The following is a 20,000-nucleotide window of genomic DNA, read 5'->3' on the forward strand; positions in this document are numbered from 1 at the left end:
CACACACACACACACAGCTGAAAGCCGCAGATCACAGTTAAACTGACAATCTGGGGAGGACATAGTGCGGACCGGTATCTATCTCCGTTCATGTCACTCACCAGCGAATGTAGCTTAGTCTGCAAATGCCTTCATGCTCGCTTACTTATAGCGTACACCGGGAAAGAATTTGCTCTAATCTCGGCCGGCTAAAAGCAAATTAACATTTGGGAGGAAGCCAAATACATGAATATACAGCAGTACCCCCCTCCTACATCTTTTGTATAACCAAGAGGCTGCAGCCAGCTGTGGGTAATGAGCCGTATCTTTAGTGTGTGTGAGATTGTGTGTGCTTGTCTGTGCATGTGTAAAAAAAAGCCAGTGCCTAGGTGTGTGTGTGTGTGTGTGTGTGTGTGTGTGTGTGTGTGTGTGTGTGTGCGTGCGTGCGTGCGCCTGTATGCACAAGTGCGGGCACGCCAACATGCCCATTCTGCTTGGTATTTTATACGTCTCAATAAAATCTAATGGAAGGAATGGACACAATGTGTCTGCAGAGAATGTGTGTGTGCGTGTGTGTATGTGTGTGTGTGTGTGTGTGTGTGTGTGAGTGTGTGTATTCATATGTGTTCACGTGTGTGTGTGTGTGTGTGTGTGTGTGTGTGTGTGTGTGTATTAGCGTGTGTATGAGCTGGAGCGTGGTGCACCCTGCTGCTTGACGGAGGAAAACTGTGCCGGGACCTGACGGCGCAATTTATGATGTCACCGGGACTGCAAATCCAGAAGAAAATCCCCCTTTAACTGCTCTGATAAATCTGCACGTCTGCAGCGCGGGGTCAGCTTACACACACACACACACACACACACACACACGTGAACACATATGAATACACACACTCGTAGGCACTTTGAAAACTTCACTTACAGATGCTCACTCCGTCTTTATAGCCCATAATGCCAACTGATTTATTTACGTGCTTTGTGATTTTATTATTGTTTAATTTAATAACCATAACAATGGGTTTTATTTTAATGGGATGGGGAAAAGATCTGGCAACAAGGCTAGGTCCTTATATAAACATATATATATATATATATATATATATATATATATATATATATATATATATATATATATATATATATATACACACATTTTTGTTCTTAAAAGACTTGGGGAGAGAAGGAGAAAGAGGGGTTGGAGGGGTGGGGCAGTTTGACTTGTGCCCTGTCAGCACATTATGACATCACCTCTGGCAGAGAGGGGGGGATGGGAGGAGGAGGCGGGCGGGAAAACGGTGATTAACGGCAACTCACTGGGTCGCAGCCGTTACGGTACACACACGCTCGCATGCACGCACACACCCCTCAGAGTGCTCTGTTGACGCCTTGTGTAAATGGTGGAGGGTGATTGAGTGTGACTTGCTTTGTCAAAACACTCAAAACAGACACAGACATATATGCAAAATGCGCGTGCGCAGGCACGCACACACACACACACACACACACACGCAATGACAAAATCCCAAAGAGTCGCAAAGATGTGATTATACGTATGTTATTTTATACATTTCTGTTTTTGCTTGTAATCTTTTGCTATACATGTTTAATTTAACAAATTTTATTGACTTGTACTGCTGCTGTCACGCTGGAGTCCCGCCCCCTTAAAATAAAGTATTATTTCATCATATTCTTTCTTTCTTTCTTTCTAACTTTCATTCTTTATTTCTATTCCTTCTTTCCTTTTTTCTACCCACTAAGCTATCTACCTATGGAAAGTTTGGTTATACTATAATGCACTGTATGCATGTATAGGCAGTATAAATAAGCCACATATGGTTCTCAGTAAAGGTGGAGGTGGAGGACAATGTGATGGGATAAGAACACTGAAATGATGTGTCTATATATACGTGTGTGTGTGTGTGTGTGTGTGTGTGTGTGTGTGTGTGTGTGTGTGTGTGTGTGTGTGTGTGTTTGTGTGTGTGTGTGTGTGTGTGTCTGTCCATGTTAGACCTACAGGACAGTCTGCTCTGTGAAGAGGTCAGGGTGGATCACGTTCAGCCAGTGTAGACCAGTGCAGCCAGGATGGTTGGCCGGTTCTGGTTCTCTCTCCATCACAGGGTTACGCATAAATGTCCTGAAAGGTAAAAAAAAAAATATATATATATATATATACATATTTTTTTTCATCATCTATTTCTAGATCAGTTGGAACTTTAAATTATTAAATAAATAAAACATAGGTCACTGAGAAAACACTTGAATAAAAGGCTGTATTCATTACTATAACATTTTACACATTTGTATATGTTCAGAAATGTAATGACTATACGATGTTATTATTATTATATACACAACCTGAGTAATAAATAACTAATGCAGATAATAAAAGCATTACTTTCCATTTCTCCGGTTGTTGCCATTAAGAATTTTATTTACTACAGCTACAGCTAAGCTACAGATGCTGCGCAGGGCTGGACCCCTCATGTTATTGCTAGGATATTTATTATTATTCTCCTTGGTTAAAAGTGTCTGGAACATGACAATTGCTGAAAACACGGACATGGTTGAGGTCTTGTTAGAACTAGGCCCACTCAGACATCTGGTGGTTTAAGTATGATCCATACTGATCTACATTTGCAGCAGGAATTAGTGGCAAAACCTAAACCAAACCAAACCGACGAAAATCTACCGGATCTACTGTTTATTGTATCTATCTGTCTACTGTATACTGTAGACTCAGTGCTCGACACTCTGAAAACTAACTTTTTCTGCGTTTTACAAAACCCGGAAACTATAATCGCTTAAAGAAGACGTCTTTCGCTCCGCAGGAAGTTCCAAGAACCATTGGAGTAACCGACCTTTTATTTTCTGTCTGCACTGCTTCATCCAGGAACGATCGTAATTCTTAAAACACCGTTCTTCAGGGATCGGGCTGTTCAACTGAATGCCAGAAGAGCAACATGCAGTGAGCTAAGCGCACGTTGATTGGTCCAGATGTAAGTCTATAGTGTTTGTAACTTTTGTCATTTGTGCGGCGTCTCACAGAACCCGGAAAACTGTAATACATACCTAAAACGACTAAACTGGACCCTGTGTATTGCTGCCTGCAGCTATATTTATTATTATGATTATTATTATTATTATTATTATTTTACTAGTTATAAACACCAGAAAGAGATGAAATGAGTTGAAATATAGCAACAGACACCAACATACAGTCTAGATCTCATACGTTAGAATATGGAAATAGCATATGTGACAGTGTCTTGCATTAGAAGGGACTTCCAACACACCAAGTTACACTGACAAGCTTTAATTGTATGTTAAGGTTCAGAAATCATAGTTAGGGACCGACCCGTAGAGCATGGACAGTGGCGCCGTGGCGAGCACCATGACGGTGAGCAGCTGGTCGCAGAGGAGGTGGATCTGAGTCGGCCAGTCCCGCCTTTGGACGGCCACGTCTGCCTGAGGAAGACTACAGGGGCGAACCAGGACCTCGGGGCTGTCGCAGACACTCCACATCAGCTGCTCCACGTACAGCAACACCGCCGTGATGTCGCACCTGGGAGAGAAAGAAAGAAAGCAGGAAAGAAAGAGGTCAAAGATGGGGGATAGATCTTTCCCTCCATATAAATCATGAAGAAATATGTGAAATGGATGAGAAAGGACCGACATTGATCAGGGGAGATATGCAGGAAATGATGGAGGAATGATGGAGAGCGGATAAGGGGAGATGGATGGAGGGACCATGGGACATTTTGGGTTCCGGAGGCTAAAATGCCACGACAAGGTGTCTTGACGTATGGGCGGGGCGGGGCCGATAACCAAACCTCTGTGAGTTTACAGTCGGAAAAGCTGAGGCACCGCCGGCTTTACAGTTTCACCATAAAAGTCATTGGTTCTACTTAAACGCCTATAAATCTGTTTCCTCAAACGGGCGGCGGAGGAGCTGCTTATTATCTGTCATCCCCTCATCTCTGCCCATGTCTGCTCTCTCTCTCCCCCTCTCTCTCTCACTCACTCTGTAGACAAAAAAGAGTCGACGGTGGCTAAAAAGAGAGCGAGACACATGAGACCAAAGGAGTGTGAGGTATTTGTACACACACGGCGGGAGGCTTTTAAGAGGTTTAAAGATCCGTCTGCTTAGCATAGCCTTGCACTTAAAGGGCCTCTGACGGCTGAAAGGAAACGTGAGACCACATGTACACTGTACACGCACACGCTCACATGCACACGCACGCACGCCTCCCGAAGACAAAAACCAGGGCTGGTGATGACACGCCATGTTGCAGTAACACGTGTGCTCTACCTTATCTCCCTACTTTCACCTCCTCATTCATTAGAGATGAAAGGGCAAATGGAGAAAGTGCAGGTGGAATACAAAGGAAGACAGGAGGAGTGTGTTTGGGAGGGAAGGAGAGGATGAAGTGATGGCTGGAAGATGGCGGAGCGTGCCGCACATCATGCTGTGTCTATGTTTAATATGGGCTATTAGGGCCCTAAAGTTGGGTCTTTAAGGAGTAGATCCTTGTACAGAGATGTCTACTGCACTCCTGAAGCATGGATGAACCCAGCGGGCTTCGTAATGATTTTACTCCGCTTACAGTAGAAATATGGATATTTAATAAATAATGTGATATACACAGAAAAAATTATTCCATTGAAGATAGGATAAGAGAATATCACTTGCATCATCATCACTTCAATATCAGTTAACAACAAAGTAAACTATTAAAGCTGAGACTCAGCTTTAATAATCTTTACAATACCACCCAATTAAACTTTACATCTGAGATCTTTATTTATATATATATATATATATAATCAATAAGCCACAACATTAAAACCATCACTATTAACCACAAATATTTTGTAGCTTCCCCTCGTGCCACCAAAACAGCTCTGACTCTTCGACGCATGGACTCCACAAGACCACTGAAGGTGTCCTGTGGTATCTGGCACCAAGACGTTAGCAGCAGATCCCTTAAGTCCTGGAAGTTGAGAGGTGGGGCCTCCATGGATCAGGCTTGTTGTTCCAGCACAACCCACAGATGCTCCATCAGATCGGACCCTAACCCCAACCATCCACATGATGTAGAAGAAAACATGATTCATCAGACCAGGCCACCTTCTTCCATTGCTCCATGGTCCAGTTCTGACACTCACATTGTGGGCTCTTTCAGCAGTGGACAGGGGTCAGCATGGTCACTCTGACCGGTCTGCAGCCACGCAGCCCCATACGCAGCAAGCTGCGATGCACTGTGTGTTCTGACACTTTTCTATCATGAGCCTCTTTCTCACTTGCACTGGGAGCTGTAAATCTGCTGGGAGCCGGCGTCGACGTTCCACAAAAGTGGTTCCATGAATTTCCCCACTCTTGAAGTAGTATAATTTCTGGCAAAATGCCGGTACGGCTGTGAATGAAAGTGTGTGGGAATGGAAGGAGTAACATTGCAGTAAGTTATCCAAATAATGCACAAATAGTGTTTTTTTAACAGATATTTATTTCATACAAATATTTTTAAAATATATTTGTTTTCGGGAAAAAAAAAAAAGTCTTTGGCCGCAAAGACGAGAAACTTAAACACGTCGAGCCTCTACGGAGACAGGTCTTTATATTCTGAATTTGTATTGCTTTACTTCTTAAAAATGCCACCCAGACCTACTATTACAAGACAACAAAAAGTGGACATGGAAACTCCTAGTAATACAAACAGGAAAAAAATACTCAAGAAACAAAAAGAGCACAATGCAAGGTGTGAAAGGCATTGGGATAAAAACCTAAAATACACAAATGAAACAAATGAAATATGAATTTGAATGAAAACTTTACAATATAGAGATGTGATGACCAACCTGATCTGCAGGTGTCTCTTGTAGGAGGGCCGGGCTCTGGCGTAGCGCCGCACAAGCAGCTGCAGGGTCTCGCTCAGGACCCGGGACAACACCTCCCTGGCCTGGTCCGCCGGAAGCACCGTCCACAGGTCGCTACGCAAGCCACACAGGAAGTAGAACCACATCTGCACCGAGAAGGAGCAACGCTCGCCCTGCGGAGATGAAGCAGGGAGGGTGGAAACAGAGGGAGAGAAGAGAGCGAGAGAGAGAGAGAGAAAGAAAAATAGATGTACAGTCAGAGGACAGGAGAGAGGAAGAGGACGGCTTGGATAAATGGGGACGAAAGCAAAACAAAGAGCAAAGAAGGGGAAACAGAGGGAAAAAAGTGGGGGAGATAAAAACAGTGAGCCGAGACAGAGAGAGAGAGAGAGAGAGAGAGAGAGAGAGAGAGAGAGAGAGCGAGAGAGAGAGAGAGAACATGGTGGGAGAGGAAGAGAGACAGGTCTGTCAACACCGGAACGTCTCGGCGGTCACGCCACCTGCACTCTGCACCTGGGCTTCTGCCCCGCTGGGACTAAAAGCTGCTTTAAAGTCCCGATATGGGGAACACATCACACATCACACACACACACACACACACACACACACACTGCTGAGTCTAGACATTGAATGATTAAAGGGTGGGAGAAGGAGAACGAGAGATTATTATCCTTTTGCTTAATTGTTTTTCGACTGGCCATACTTTGATTTCTTAACCCCAACGTCCAATCTCGAATGCCAAACTATAGTCGACTGTTTTAAGCCAAGCTACCGACCCAACTATGTACCCTGGTCCTAAACTTCCTTCCAAAAAAAATTTTAATTATAAGAACCCTCTATTTAAACTCTATAACCAGACCAGTTTTATTAGAGAAATATGTTTTTGTTTTTTTAATGTTCTGTCGTCAATTAAACCCTTCCAGAATTTCAGAATGACTGCAGAAGCAGTGTGGGAAGGAAAGGAAGCCTGTAATAAACACACAAATCCCTTAATCACACAAAGACATTTTAGTTCTGAAAAGGGAGTGGGGTAAGGTCCTTCACCGAAATTCCTTACAGAGAACCTTGCCAAAAAAAAAGCCATCCATGTGTATTGATGTCTCGAGATTTTTTCAAAGAGTTGGTTTTGGGCCTTCCCGGTCTGGACCATCTGTGCTTGTGTTGTTCCAAAGCTCCAGATCCACAACCAGGGATCCAGACTCGATAACAGGAGAACCACAGATGACTGACAGCCTCACAACCTTCTAACTCCGGTCTCAAAAAGCTACAGACAAAAAAAAAAACATGTCTGTAGACCATGAAAGAATGCATGGATATATGCATTAGGGCATTCACATATCCATACACCCACATCCACGTCCACGTCGATCCACATGTGCAGCCCCCAAAAAAAACACACTCTTGAGCACACCTGCGCACAGCAGGTCTGAATGGCTTAGGGCACAATGTTAGGGGTTGGGTGTGTGTGTGTGTGTGTGTGTGTGTGTGTGTGTGTGTGTGGGGGGGGGGGGGGGGGGGGGGATGCTTCCAGACAGTCCCAGCGTAGAGACCGCCGGGTACAGACTTCAGAAGAGCCCGGGTCCCTGGAGCCCTCAGGGCAGCACGGAAGCCACAGATGTTCATGGGGAGCTCAGAGGGGAAAGGCTGGGAAACGAGCGAGAGGGAGAGGGGTTGCCGTGAAGGTGCATTGTGGGAATGAAAAGGAAGAAGCAAAGAGAGAAAGGAGAAAGGAAAAAAAAAAAAGACAGAAAAGAAGCAGCAGCAGCAGCAGCAACAGCAGCAGCAGCAGCAGCAGCAGCAGCAGCAGCAGCAGCCCGGGACTTGATTCCTAGAGTTCCTGGAGTTTGTTCAAATCCACAGAACAAAATCAGCAGAGAGAAGCCCTCCCTTAATTAAACTTTTTTTCTTTCTTTTTTTTAGTACTTCACCTTTTGGAAGCAGTTGGGGTAAAAGGGGTTACACTGGAGTGTGGCTGGCTTCCTGGTTGAATAACTAGCAACAGATCTTTACATCAAGTAGCGATAGCTGAACACATAAACCTTTGGGGTAACAATTGGCACCTAACTTTTATTCAGTGTTAAAAGCTTGTGCACATAGATTTAGGTCTCTAATGGGCAGTAATGATAGTCGGACCAAACTTTGAGATGTTGAAAAAAAAAGGGAAGATGCAGCAACTGGATTGCGTATTTCTCGCCTCGAATTTGTTCAGAAACAGATTTTGGTGGACTGGTAAGGTAAAATCAGTGAAAGTTTACGGACTAAATACAACGAAACCTGGAAGTAATGCACAAACCCCATTAGCTCACAGAACCTGGTACTTGTGCTCAAATCCCATTGGCTCACAGAACTAGGGGCCTCAGGAGGGTGGCTCCATCTACTTAAAAGACTGTCCTGGAACAGGATGCACTAGAGGCATGTTAGAATGGCTAGAATGCATAATTGGAGCGGTATGTTCAGCAAAAAACTTAAAAAACATTTTTTAGGGACCTCAGAGACCGATAATAACTTGTTGAAAAGGAGCATAATAGGTCCCCTTCAAGGAAACTCTTATTTCTAACGTTTTGGAAAAGTATATGATTGACGGGTGGTACAGTATGCTACATGTTAGTCAAGGGTATTTTGGGGAAACTCCACCTCATAGAAGGGCTTGGGGTCGGTCCAGTAGTGGCTCTCTGCGTCGTGGAGGATACTGGTGGAGCAAGCCTGCACACAGTAGCCGATCAGCTGGTCTTTCAGGGCGTCCACAAGGTCTTTGCTCTTCTGGACGGGCAGCAGTGTCAGCGGACTGAGCACAGGGGCAGTAAAAAAATTAAAAAATAAATAAAAAGTAGATTTAGCCAAATGGTTGCAAATACCCAATGCATTGTGTGTTATATATCCACCACTAAAAGTCAGGAAAATTAACCACAGGCTGAAGAGAATAGATACAGCATGGCAAGTAGACAGGGCATGACGGTGCTGAGTTGGGGCATTTTAACGGCTTGTATTTTTACATTCAGGATTCACTGGTACCACCATTGAGTTTGCCGGTGAGATGAAAGAAGGAATGATTTGCTCAATAAGTTCGGTGTGACATTTCGAATGTCTTTAATGCACCTTCACCTTAATAATTTCCAGAGAGGTAATAGTTTAACAAGGGGGGGGGGGGGGGGTGGAGGGTAAAAAGCAAGGGATGTGGTTTATGGCGTGAGGGGGCACAGTGCAGGTGCAGTAAAAGGAGTAGAAGGGGGCCAGAGGTGGGATGATGGAGGCGGGTGGAGGTACTGGGGGCACAAGCGGCACCGAGAACCACCTTCAGAGGTGATCTGCGGAGTGCGGGGGTTAAAGAGGTTTTATGGAGTGGATAAACTCAGCAGATGTACCCGCAATGTGGTGGCCATTACCAAGTGTCAATCAATTATCCTCTCTCCTTTATGTCAAATACCTACCAACTAAATCCCCTTTCAAACTTGAATTTCCTTTTTAATTGTAAATCGCATTTTATCTTTCTATTCTCATCCTTTTTTTTTTTTCGTTTTGTTTAGGCCCTGCGTTGAAAAGCAGCCATCTGCTTTTCAACTTGACTATCTCCATGTTTCTGCTCACCGGAGGAGCCAGGCAGCATCACTCATGCAGACATTCATGGTCTTAACAGCTCAATTATGGTGTTTTAGTACCTCTGGCAGGGCAGCCGCAACCTCCTCGGACTGAAAACATGACACTGGGCCACCATAAATCCAACAAATAGCGATGCGGAGTAAAAACTTTCCAGGTATTTCCACTGTTTCTTCCGTGTCATTAAAAGTGTAAATCTTTTCATATATGGAAATGGTAATGCAGTTTATGCGTGTCGGGCCGATGGCTGCATGGCAGGGGGAAAGTGGAGAAGGAACTTAACTATAAAAGTTGTAGAGTCTTGTAGAGTCACAACATAACTTCATATTGGGTCTGGAGACCCTAATTGCCATGTAGATAAGATAACATTTAATTAATACCCAGGGGGGAATTAAGGTTGTGAAAGAATGTGTGAAAGAGTACACACACACATGCTCAACTTTGAGGTGGGGACATCACGTGAGGTCACTTGATATGCCCACAGAGTCACAGGACATTTTCAGCACTGACATTTGATTGATAATATATTTTAATAAAATGATTTGGGAGGAGCTCCCTCCACGCTTATATAATAAAAGTAGGCTACAGTATGCAATATTCAAATTTACATTAAATAATATGCATGTGGAATATCTGTACTTGACCAGTAATGCAGGGTTTGAAAAGACACCAAGAAAAATTCTTATTTAGCCTCAATCTGTTAGTTAATAGCCTGAATATGAATTGTAACACGTAAAACTAGTGGCACTGGCACAAAATAATACGAAAATGAAAAAAACATTTGTCATACACTCTAATTACCATGGGCAGCACCTTTGACCCTTCGACCAATGACACGGTAAAACACACAAACCCCTCACCAGAAGTGTCAACAGTAAATATCACTCCCACCAAAAAAATAACCCACACAGCCGCCACTTACACTCTGGGCGTCGTTGCAGTTGCATTTGCAGTTGCAGTTGCAGTTGCAGTTGCAGTTGCTGTTGCAGTGGGATCACTCAGAATGGCGTGGTAGTACCCCAGCCGCTGGTGGAGGTGGATGCAGGTGGCAAGCAGGACGGGCAGGTTCTTCAGGGGGGCCGAGGACGGGACCTGAAGGGCCCTCTCCTCCAGGCGGCCCAGCACGGCGGACCCTACCCGAGCGCACGCCTCCACGAAGCTGCAGCGGACCTCCAGGAGGAGGCCGTCCCTACAGGCCAGCGCCAAGGGCAGCAGGGCATCCAGCTGGGTCACGATAACGCCACCGAACTGAGGAGGGAGACAAAAGGATATACTCGCTGAGCACGTTATCAGGAACACCTGTACACCTACTGAATCATGCAATCATCTAAACAGCCATGTCGTGTTTATGTTGACATCAAACGGAGGGAAAAAATGTGATCTCAGTGTTCTCGACCGTGGCATGATTGCTGGTGGCAGATTGAGTATTTCTGTAACTGCTGATCTCCTGGACAAGAGTCTCATGAATTTACGCAGAATGGTGCGAAAAACAAAAAACGTCCAGTGAACGGCAATCCTGCAGACAGAAACGCCTTGTAGATGAGGAAGGTCAACGAGGAATGACCAGACTGGTTCGCGCTAACAGATGGGCTACGATAACCCACTCTGTACAACTGTGGTGAGCAGAAAAACATCTCAGAATGCACAACACGTCGAAACTTGAGGCGCACGGGCGGCAGTCGGCAGAAGACCACGTCTGGGTTAGCCCCTTCTGTCAGCGGTGGCGTAATGGTGGGGGGATTTTTTATTGCTTGAATGCCACAGCTGATTTGGGTATTGTCGCTGACCATGTGCATCCCTTCATGGCCACAACTGACCCATCTTCAAATGGCTCCTTCCAGTATGATAATGCACAATGTCACAAAGCAAACATCCCCTCAAACTGGTTTCATGATCATGACAATAAGTTAAATGTTCTTCAGCGGACTTCCCAGTCACCAGATGTGAATCCAATTGAACACCTTGGGGATGTGGTAGAACGGGAGATTCTCAGCATGAATGTGCAGCTGACAAATCTGGAGGAATTGCGTGATGCAATCATTTCAACATGGACCAGAATCCCAAAGGAATATTTCCAACATGTTGTGGAATCGATGCCAAGAAGTATTGAGGCTGTTTTGAGAGCAAAGGGGGGCCCTACGCAGTACTAGTATAGTGTTCCTAATAAAGTGCTCAGTGAGCGTATATTCATGTACACAAACACCTTCTCTTTTAGGTGTCATTCTTGTCACATCCAGAGAAAAATGTGATCCAGTGCAGAGAGTCAGAGATGAGCCGGACAGGCGAATGCCAGAAGCAAGATTAAGAGAAATAAAGTGAGTTTATATATATCACAGCGTGTGTGTTAGCGACAGGCAGACGGATTGATAGCCGGAAAGAGTGTAAAAAAAAGAGCGAGACCTACAGCTCTCCCCATACAGTAAAGGTTGGAGAGCAACAAGCAGCACTTATCTTCTTTTCCCACATTTGTCCCTGGGTAAAAGCCCCCTGGGGAAAGGAGCTTGTCGCTACCTTCTCCTCTCTCCGGGCGACCGGTAGCTGAAAAGTTCAAAGCTCGGTGAAAAACAGATAGGAACTAACTCCTGCTCTAAGATATGTGCGTCCAGGTGTGTGTGTGTGTGTGTGTGTGTGTGTGTGTGTGTGTGTGTGTGTGTGCGTGCGTGCGTGCGTGTGTGTGTCTGCTATCTTAGCGTTACATATGGATCAACGTATGCATTTATTCATATGAATTACCTATTATTAGAGATACACGTAAGTAAGGTCTTTTTCGGTGATATTATTGGGTGCATTCGGACACGCGCTCACGTGCACGTGACATGAACCCTGACACGCACCCCTGACGAACAGCCTCATGTGCTCCTTATTGACGGCACGTTGAGAATAATGAGGGGATCAGGCCGGTGCCAAAGAGTCACATATGTGCGCGAGTTCACCACCGAATTTATACACCCATAGGAGTGAGTTACGAGCAGGGCTGATTCGAAAACCGTAAAACATAGTCAGGTACCACCATATATTTCCCCACCCTGCCAGGCCTGGTCACCACCGTGAGGAAAAGATCAGAATAGTCTTTATGGTTTTCTTTTTGTCTTTCCCATCATAACACAAAAATTAAATAAATAATAATAATAAAAAATTCACCACTAGTTTCACACGATCAATCCGTCGTTCGCATTGTGAATCATTCCTCACCGCGGACTTACTCAACAATCACACACTCCATTACTCGACTTTACCGCGGAGGAGGACCGGCCGAGGAAATTTCGACGTTCTGTCAGATCGAGGGTGGGGTAAGGGGTTTCAATGCGCGGGCGCGATTGACAATCTTGCAATCACCCCGAGCCGGTTTCTCCATAAAAACCTCCGGTGGGGCCGAAACGCCTGGAAAAACAGCACCCGTTTGGACAATTAAGTCAATATCTGACTGCGTGGAGTCATTAGGAGCTTAGCCGGGAGAGCGGCCGAAGGCTGAGTGGACAAAGGCGGACACGGCGCTCCACAGCACTCAAGGTGATTGGAAGAAGAGCACCCCGGAGGAGAGAAATAAATTCACATGCTTACCCTCGCTTTCCCTTACTCTCACTCACACACAAAAAAAAAAAATCCCACAAATGAAGATTTACACTGGAGTCTGAATGGAAGTCTAACTGTCCCGGATGGAAGACAGACTATTCCGCACATCAGCAAAGTGAAAGATATTGTTTCGGTCGACTTATCTCAGACTCAACTTACGGTAGTTCTGGGGAGAATGTGATATGCTGAAACTAAGAAAAGAACAAGCTGGTGTTTCATTTCACTGTGCTTATTTATTTATTTTACTTGCTTTTATTTTTTTGTGACATAAAATTGGTCAATTCCAAACCACGATATTTTAAGCGCACAGAGCTGGACCAGTGTGGCTATCTCGAAGTTTTAAAGGAAAACGTGTCGATTTCTCTGCTATTTGCAATGACAGGGGGTAATAAAATAATGATTCAGTCTTCCTCCCGATTGAGCAAAGTATCGTTATGTTTCCCAATCTATTGTCTCGGCGTGAAAAATGACATCAGCAGAGAAGTTACTCGTGTGTTTGTTTTGAGCAGCAGATGCTTATTGGCCATCTGCGTCACTAAAATGACCTAAACTGGAACGTGATCAACACCCGCTTTACAGAGCAACTCGACAAAAGTTGAGAAGTCACTGAAGCAGGCGGAGACAGTGCATGTATTACCGCATTCACCCGTCACGAAAGCACAGATCAAGCCTTAAGTGACAGAACTATAAACGTGTACTATGGATGTATGTCAAGAGTGACGGGGCTCTGGATCACAGCGATCCGTACGGACGCAGAATCACCGCTGATAAATGTCGTTCGCCACCTCAGCACTCCTCTGATCGTCTCCGCCGTACGGCACCACCGTCTACATATGTATGGTAATGCAGTCAGCAAAGTAGGGTACAGGCAGGGGGAAAAAAAGAGACGTTTGGCGTACAAAAGCATGAATATAAATGAGTAAAATATTGATCCACTGTAATGCCTTTAGAACTGTCCATATTTCATGCTCAGGTCTGGTATTGTAATTTGCTCTCTGCTCAAACACCAAGGCATGTGTCGCAAAAAAAAAACAGGAGACAGGAGGGAAAAAAAAAAAATTATATATTACTGTATATGTAACAGGCTCGACTCTTGGACGTCTGGCTGTCCGGGTGCTACCGAATGCAAATGCATGCGCGTATAACCTTTGGGCTGAAAGGCTCTCATCTTTGAAGCGTTGACCTACACATAAATATGGTGTACGGGTCCCGGACGCAACCAAATTCTGACACTCGTTAGCGACGAGAGAGCCACACATACTGTCGAGTGCAAAGGGCCGGGGTGATGGGTAGGAGGGGTGTGGAAGTAAAAAAAGGAGAGTAAGAGTGTGTAAGACATGTAAGACAGAGTAGAGGAGCCCTGTCGTGGGCGCGGGGTTGTAAGGGACATGGGTCGGCGCAAGTTTGATGGAGTGTAAGTGAGACACGTCGGGGAGAGGTTAGAGCTCGACAATCTTTATCACTATATTTGACCTGTCCAATCAATTGCTTTGACAATATTTTTGGGATGACTATTAATGCTTTCATTATATATTTACACGGAAGAAATATTTCAGGAACAATCATTAATAATGTGGATATTATCAGGTAGAGCCATTGCTTAGAACGGCAGAAAGTTCAGAAAATTGGCGGGAAATTGGCCTTAAACACAGCATGTAATGACATCTATATGGCAATATTATGATTTAAAAAAAAATAATAAAAAAAAAGACGATAATAGTTACAATATCAATGCTATATTGATATATTGCCCAGCCCTAGGAAAAGGCCAAAGAATGAATCAGTAAAATGAAAAAAGACGAACGAGAGGGCAAAAAAGGGAGAGAGAAGGAAAACACGCCGTTGTTTCAACCCTTCACAAACGAGGCTGTGTTGGTCCACAGCTCCAGGAACAGCGAGGAGCCTTTGTAGAGTGAGACTCTAAGCCCGGTCTCACGTCTGAGGTCCGTGTGCCTCCGCTGAGAATCGACTGCTAATGGAAGCCGCGGCGGATCTCAGCGCCGACTCCGGGTTGCCCTGTTTCTTCCCAGGCCCTTTCCTCTTATCCGTCCCTGCCTTGGCCTTTACCGCTCTCATCCTCCTTTTCTTCCCCCTAATTTCACCACCCTTCTCTAGACTCCCTATCCTTCGCCCCATCGCTCCCTTTATCCCTCTATCTCCCCTCTTGCGCCTCTAGGGAACGGTTCCCTTTGTATAACCCATAGAAAAGCCTTCTTCTTCCTAGGGTGTGCACGGTGTGATCTGGGGTGTTGTTCCGTGTTCCGTGCCAAAACTGTTTTGACTTTCCCCTGTAGAGGGTGCCTAGCGCTTGGTCCAAGAGAGTCCTGCGCCTCAATGATATGGAGATTGTCCGATGCGCAAGTGCTAACTGTCCAGGGATGGAATTACCCACTTGTGCATGTATCATTAAGTAGTTAACCAAGAATGTCCACAATTTCCATGCACATCAATGAAATGAAGTCAGCATGCGTGTGTCATTTTTCCCCACTCCACTGGTCGATTGTGGCAATGACGGAAATCCACGCCATTGAAAGCTATCTTGTTATATTCCCACAACCCTTTAGTAGCCATATGTTCGCGGGGACTATCTTGAGTGTTACATGTGAATCTCGGAAATAGAAATGGATAATAAAGTAACAGGCAATAAAGTTCTACAGATAAGTGCGGGATCCAGGAAAGAAATAGAGCGGACAGAATGGCAGATCCCTGCAGTAGAATGACATTAAAGAGATAGGTGGAGGGGGAAAAAGGGGGACACACAGGAAACCATACTACCTTGGCGATCATTTTGGGAGTGTCTGTGCCGGGGTATGAGGGATCACCTCCGCCTGGCGGATACGCGGCGGTGATCGGGGAGCTTCTACTCAAGGCAATGAGAGTGCTACCAGAAGTAAACTGGGCCTCCTCCTGCTGCAGGCTCTTTGTGCAGACATCATCCAACACCACCTTTACGCAGTGGGCCATCTGAGGGACCAGACCCCTGAACGCCAACCTCCAATCAAATTCCAGGTGTAGCGCCTATAAAAGCAGATACAAGATGAGAAAACAGTATGTGAATCTCCAGCAGTATTTCATTCTGCTATAAGATTTGCTCTAGCATGTTCTTCCCCCTTGCCAACATAACGGAGAGATGGAACCCCTTGCCGTTGAGTCGCCTATGCTGCAAAATATGCGCGCAGCCATGCTGAGATGACGAGGATTGGTTTGGAAAAATAATCTATCAGAGGCACATATCGCTCCAAATTCTCCAAAACTATGTATATTATAACCAAACTATGAATTATTTGTTTTTCCTTCAGTTTGGCTTAAGTGAAGCTGATGTACAGCAGAAACGTAGATGAGAGCCTCACCTCTGGGGAGTAGACAAGGTTGTCTGCTGTGGTCTTGCTGCCATCCGCTGTCGCGCTGTCTGTTTCTTCTCTGTTCTTTTTCAAGATGCCTGAATAGCCCAAAACAAAATGTATTATTCTCATGCAGAACTCAATGGGTACGTCTCCTTTGCTAGAATGCTTCCTTGGTAGCATGTCCTCTTAGTACTGTCTCATTACAGTAGGACGCGAAAGATATACAGATACGTCCTAGTTATGTTCCCCGATTGTGGAAAAGGTCAAGTAAACATTAGAGCATTCCTTGCTCAATGTGGGATACCCCCCGAAGTCTGTGAGGAGCGAGCGAAGAAGAACAAAGAGGAGGACAACAACAACAACAACGAGGAAAGCTCATTTTAAAAAGCAATGTCACAAACGTAGTTGTACAAGGGATCTCGGTCGAATTCATTTCTACTTTGGTTGTTGTCAGCAAGGCCCCGAGGCTGGCAACAGACTCGACTCGATCTGCGCTGCCATGGCAACCAGAGGTGCTGCGTCAAATGTTTAGTCACGTGATGCCACCTAGCTCCTGGACAGGTTGTCTCAGTTCAATGGAACTTTTTTTAGAAAAATAAGGTAGCTTGAAAATGGATGTCCCTAAACACAACGTCTGAGTCGATGCTGACACGCAATATCCGGCTTTTTCGGTATCGAGTCCACATCAAACGTAGAGTTCATGAACTCAGGCTCATGAGTGAGGGCATCGCAGGGAGCCTGCTGGTAGCCTATAGCATCTTTCACAGCCATACATTATTCGACGTGAATATTTCCATGATTCAAAATATAATAGTATTTTCTAAAAAGCCCCGAGCTTTGACACCGTAACATAAAAGCAACTTCATACGGCTGGGAGCCATAGAGGGGTCATATCTCTACAGTGTCTATCTCTGTTTGCCCAAACGGACTGTCACTGGCGCTGGATCTGAACTCAGATAGCGTCCACCACATTGTATGTGGGGTAATCTATTCAGTGGAGTGTGAGTGTGTGTGTGTGTGTGTGTGTGTGTGTGTGTGTGTGTGTGTGTGTGTGTGTGTGTGTGTGTGTGTGTGTGTGTGTGTGTGTGTGCGCGTGTGCGCCCGTGTAAGTATGCACACAGGGAAGGGAGGGGAGCGGTAAAGATTGGTGGAGGGGATTGAAATTAAAAGGCGCGAACATCAAGGCTGTGGTTCTCTAATCAAAAGGGGGGGGGGGCGAGACCCCAGGCAAGGCAATTTAGCCGAACAAGAGCTCGCGTAACATGGGAGCGGAAGCTGCGAGCGCATCACTTTTTGACCTTTAAGCCCATCTGATGAATTTCTGGTAATTAAGCCGTTTGATTGCCTGGAATTAATGATTTGGATAACTGCCCTTTAAAGGCTGTTTACCACTCTGTAAATTGAGCCTTTCTGCAAGTCTTGTTTTTGTAAATGTAACCTTTATGGAAATTACTGCACGCACCAAAAGCTTTCATTTATGACTTCTCTGCGAGCGGCGCTTAAAAAGGGGGAGCAGGGAGAAGGTAGCACAAGTAAGGCGCACACAACACACAAGATCATTTTCCCACTTAAAATAAGACATTTCCTCAGTTGGAATACTCATAGAGAGAAGTTGGCTGTATGTATGTGTGTGTGTGTGTGTGTGTGTGTGTGTGTGTGTGTGTGTGTGTGTGTGTGTGCATGAACATGAATATATCTGCATATGAAGAAATTAAACTGATATTTGCGTCTCTTATTGTGTGAACCTCCCCTTTCTACCTTTGACAGTGGGGGTTTCTCCGGCACAGTTGATGAAGGCCATGTTGGTGGCCATTTCCTCCACGCTGGTCTCGAGCCCCAGCAGGGTGCTCGCAAGTTGGGTTAGCGCCGCCAACTGGTGGGAGGTCAAATTGAAGCTCCTGCCTTTTGTGGGAAGCTCCATCGGTGCTACGTAGGGGGAGAAAAAAACATCAGGATATCTGTTGATCTGAAGGGAAAGTGGGGAAGTCAGGAAAGTCAGGAAGATGGGCAAAAGTTCGTCGGCCTCAGAGTTTGTATGGGATTGCGTGTCATGCAGCGAGACAAAAAGAGAGATGCATTATAATCTTGAGTTCAGTCAGTCAATAAACAAGCTCATGAAACTGGATTTTCAGCTCAACCTCATAGCCCACATGCGGCAAGCAGAAAGCACCCCCCCCCCCCCCACGCACGCAACCTCTGTCGAGCGAGCTACCTTTTATAAATATCAACCCATTCATGTTTTCCCAATACACAACACAAACAGAGACCAGGGAGGGAAAAATATGCAAAAAACCTTGCTCCACAAGAAGTCACACAAGCACGAACCAGTCCCTCCCTCCCTCCCCTGATCTCTCTCTCTCCCTCTCTATTTCGTACTCTCTCTCGACACTAAACTTTTTTTTTTCTCCCCCCTAACCCGCCGATGACCCCCTCTGCAAATATGGATTTCCCATTTTGGAGGCTGCCAAAGCCATCACCCGGGGGATGTTCCGCATTAAGCCGAAGAATGGGCGGTCGGGAGATGCGTTGCTGTGCTCCCAGACACATGCACAAATACTTTTCTGTGTCTGCTTAAATGAGCTCCTCCAACTGCAAAGGCATATGGGACTGGATCGGCTCTGTGGGAGCCGTGGTTCTGAAAGCCTGGAGATGATTGAGTGTTGAGTCTGGGGGGGGGGAGAGGAAAAAAAAAAAAAAAAAGTAGGAAGAAGAAGAGGCCTTCTTCCAATAATTGTGACATTATTGCCTTTGGATCCTAATGCAATTTTTTTTTCCATATTGTTCAACAAAATCTGACAATATGACAAAACACACGGTCCCCCTGGATGCCTGGCTTAATCATGCATGAGCCTCAACTTTTGTGACTGTTGGTGTGTGTGTGTGCGTGCGTGTGTGTGCGTGCGTGCGTGCGTGTGTGTGTGTGTGTGTGTGTGTGTGTGTGTGTGTGTGTATATATACTAGACTGTCTGAGTGTGTCTTACCATGACTATTTGTGGGTTTGTGCATGTGCGTGGCTGTACCACATTGCCGCTGTGTGTTCATTTGTAGAGGATCCTTCACATACATTTACACATGTCAGCCTTGCTGGATAATTGCCACTGTATTCCCTGGACCCTGCAGTCACCTTGGAATATATATTTAGACTTCAAGTTTAAGTTTGCAAACACAAGTGTATACATGTATGTATTCATTTATTGGTCTATGTGTGTGTGTGTGTGTGTGTGTGTGTGTGTGTGTGTGTGTGTGTGTGTGTTTGTTTGTTTAAGGCTACATTTTTAATAGTGCACCATTCGTGTAATTCACTGGTGAGTGTGTGTGTGTGTGTGTGTGTGTGCATGCGGGTGTGTGTAATTAAGCTGCGTGCGCCGACATCTCGGCAGCTCCTCAGTAATGGGGTCCGGTGGGAGCCCGTGCCACAGAGAGAACCCGGCGCTCCGTGTGCACATCCGTGACCCGGCTGACACACACGCGCCTCGCCTCCCATTTCTCTCCGGCTCACACATTCGCGCACGCACCGGCAATCATGTCTATTTCTAACACTACCGGCAGATCCGCACGGGGGAGGGCTTTCCGTGCCTCGGCGCTGGGGCAAACCGAGGCTGTCAACGACCCGGCGAGTAAACAATCCAAACCCGA

At 45.5% G+C, this 20,000-nt stretch overlaps 1 protein-coding gene across 1 annotated transcript in view; it reads right to left on the minus strand.

The window, feature by feature from the left end:
* Positions 1 to 20,000, minus strand: part of kiaa0825 (KIAA0825 ortholog) — a gene marked incomplete at its 3' end in the record, with an annotated part of 135,950 nt that overhangs the window by 89,022 nt on the left and 26,928 nt on the right. Inside the window, exons 7-14 of the mRNA XM_080004249.1 lie at positions 18,123 to 18,290; positions 16,371 to 16,459; positions 15,796 to 16,038; positions 10,370 to 10,695; positions 8,488 to 8,638; positions 5,836 to 6,026; positions 3,335 to 3,541; positions 1,994 to 2,113 (exon numbers count right to left, since the gene is read on the minus strand). Coding sequence (XP_079860375.1) covers positions 1,994 to 2,113; positions 3,335 to 3,541; positions 5,836 to 6,026; positions 8,488 to 8,638; positions 10,370 to 10,695; positions 15,796 to 16,038; positions 16,371 to 16,459; positions 18,123 to 18,290 — 1,495 coding nt within the window. The remainder of the gene's footprint in view (positions 1 to 1,993; positions 2,114 to 3,334; positions 3,542 to 5,835; positions 6,027 to 8,487; positions 8,639 to 10,369; positions 10,696 to 15,795; positions 16,039 to 16,370; positions 16,460 to 18,122; positions 18,291 to 20,000) is intronic.

This window comes from Zeus faber (genome assembly GCF_960531495.2).
Source record: "Zeus faber genome assembly, chromosome: 7".
Taxonomy (NCBI): domain Eukaryota; kingdom Metazoa; phylum Chordata; class Actinopteri; order Zeiformes; family Zeidae; genus Zeus; species Zeus faber.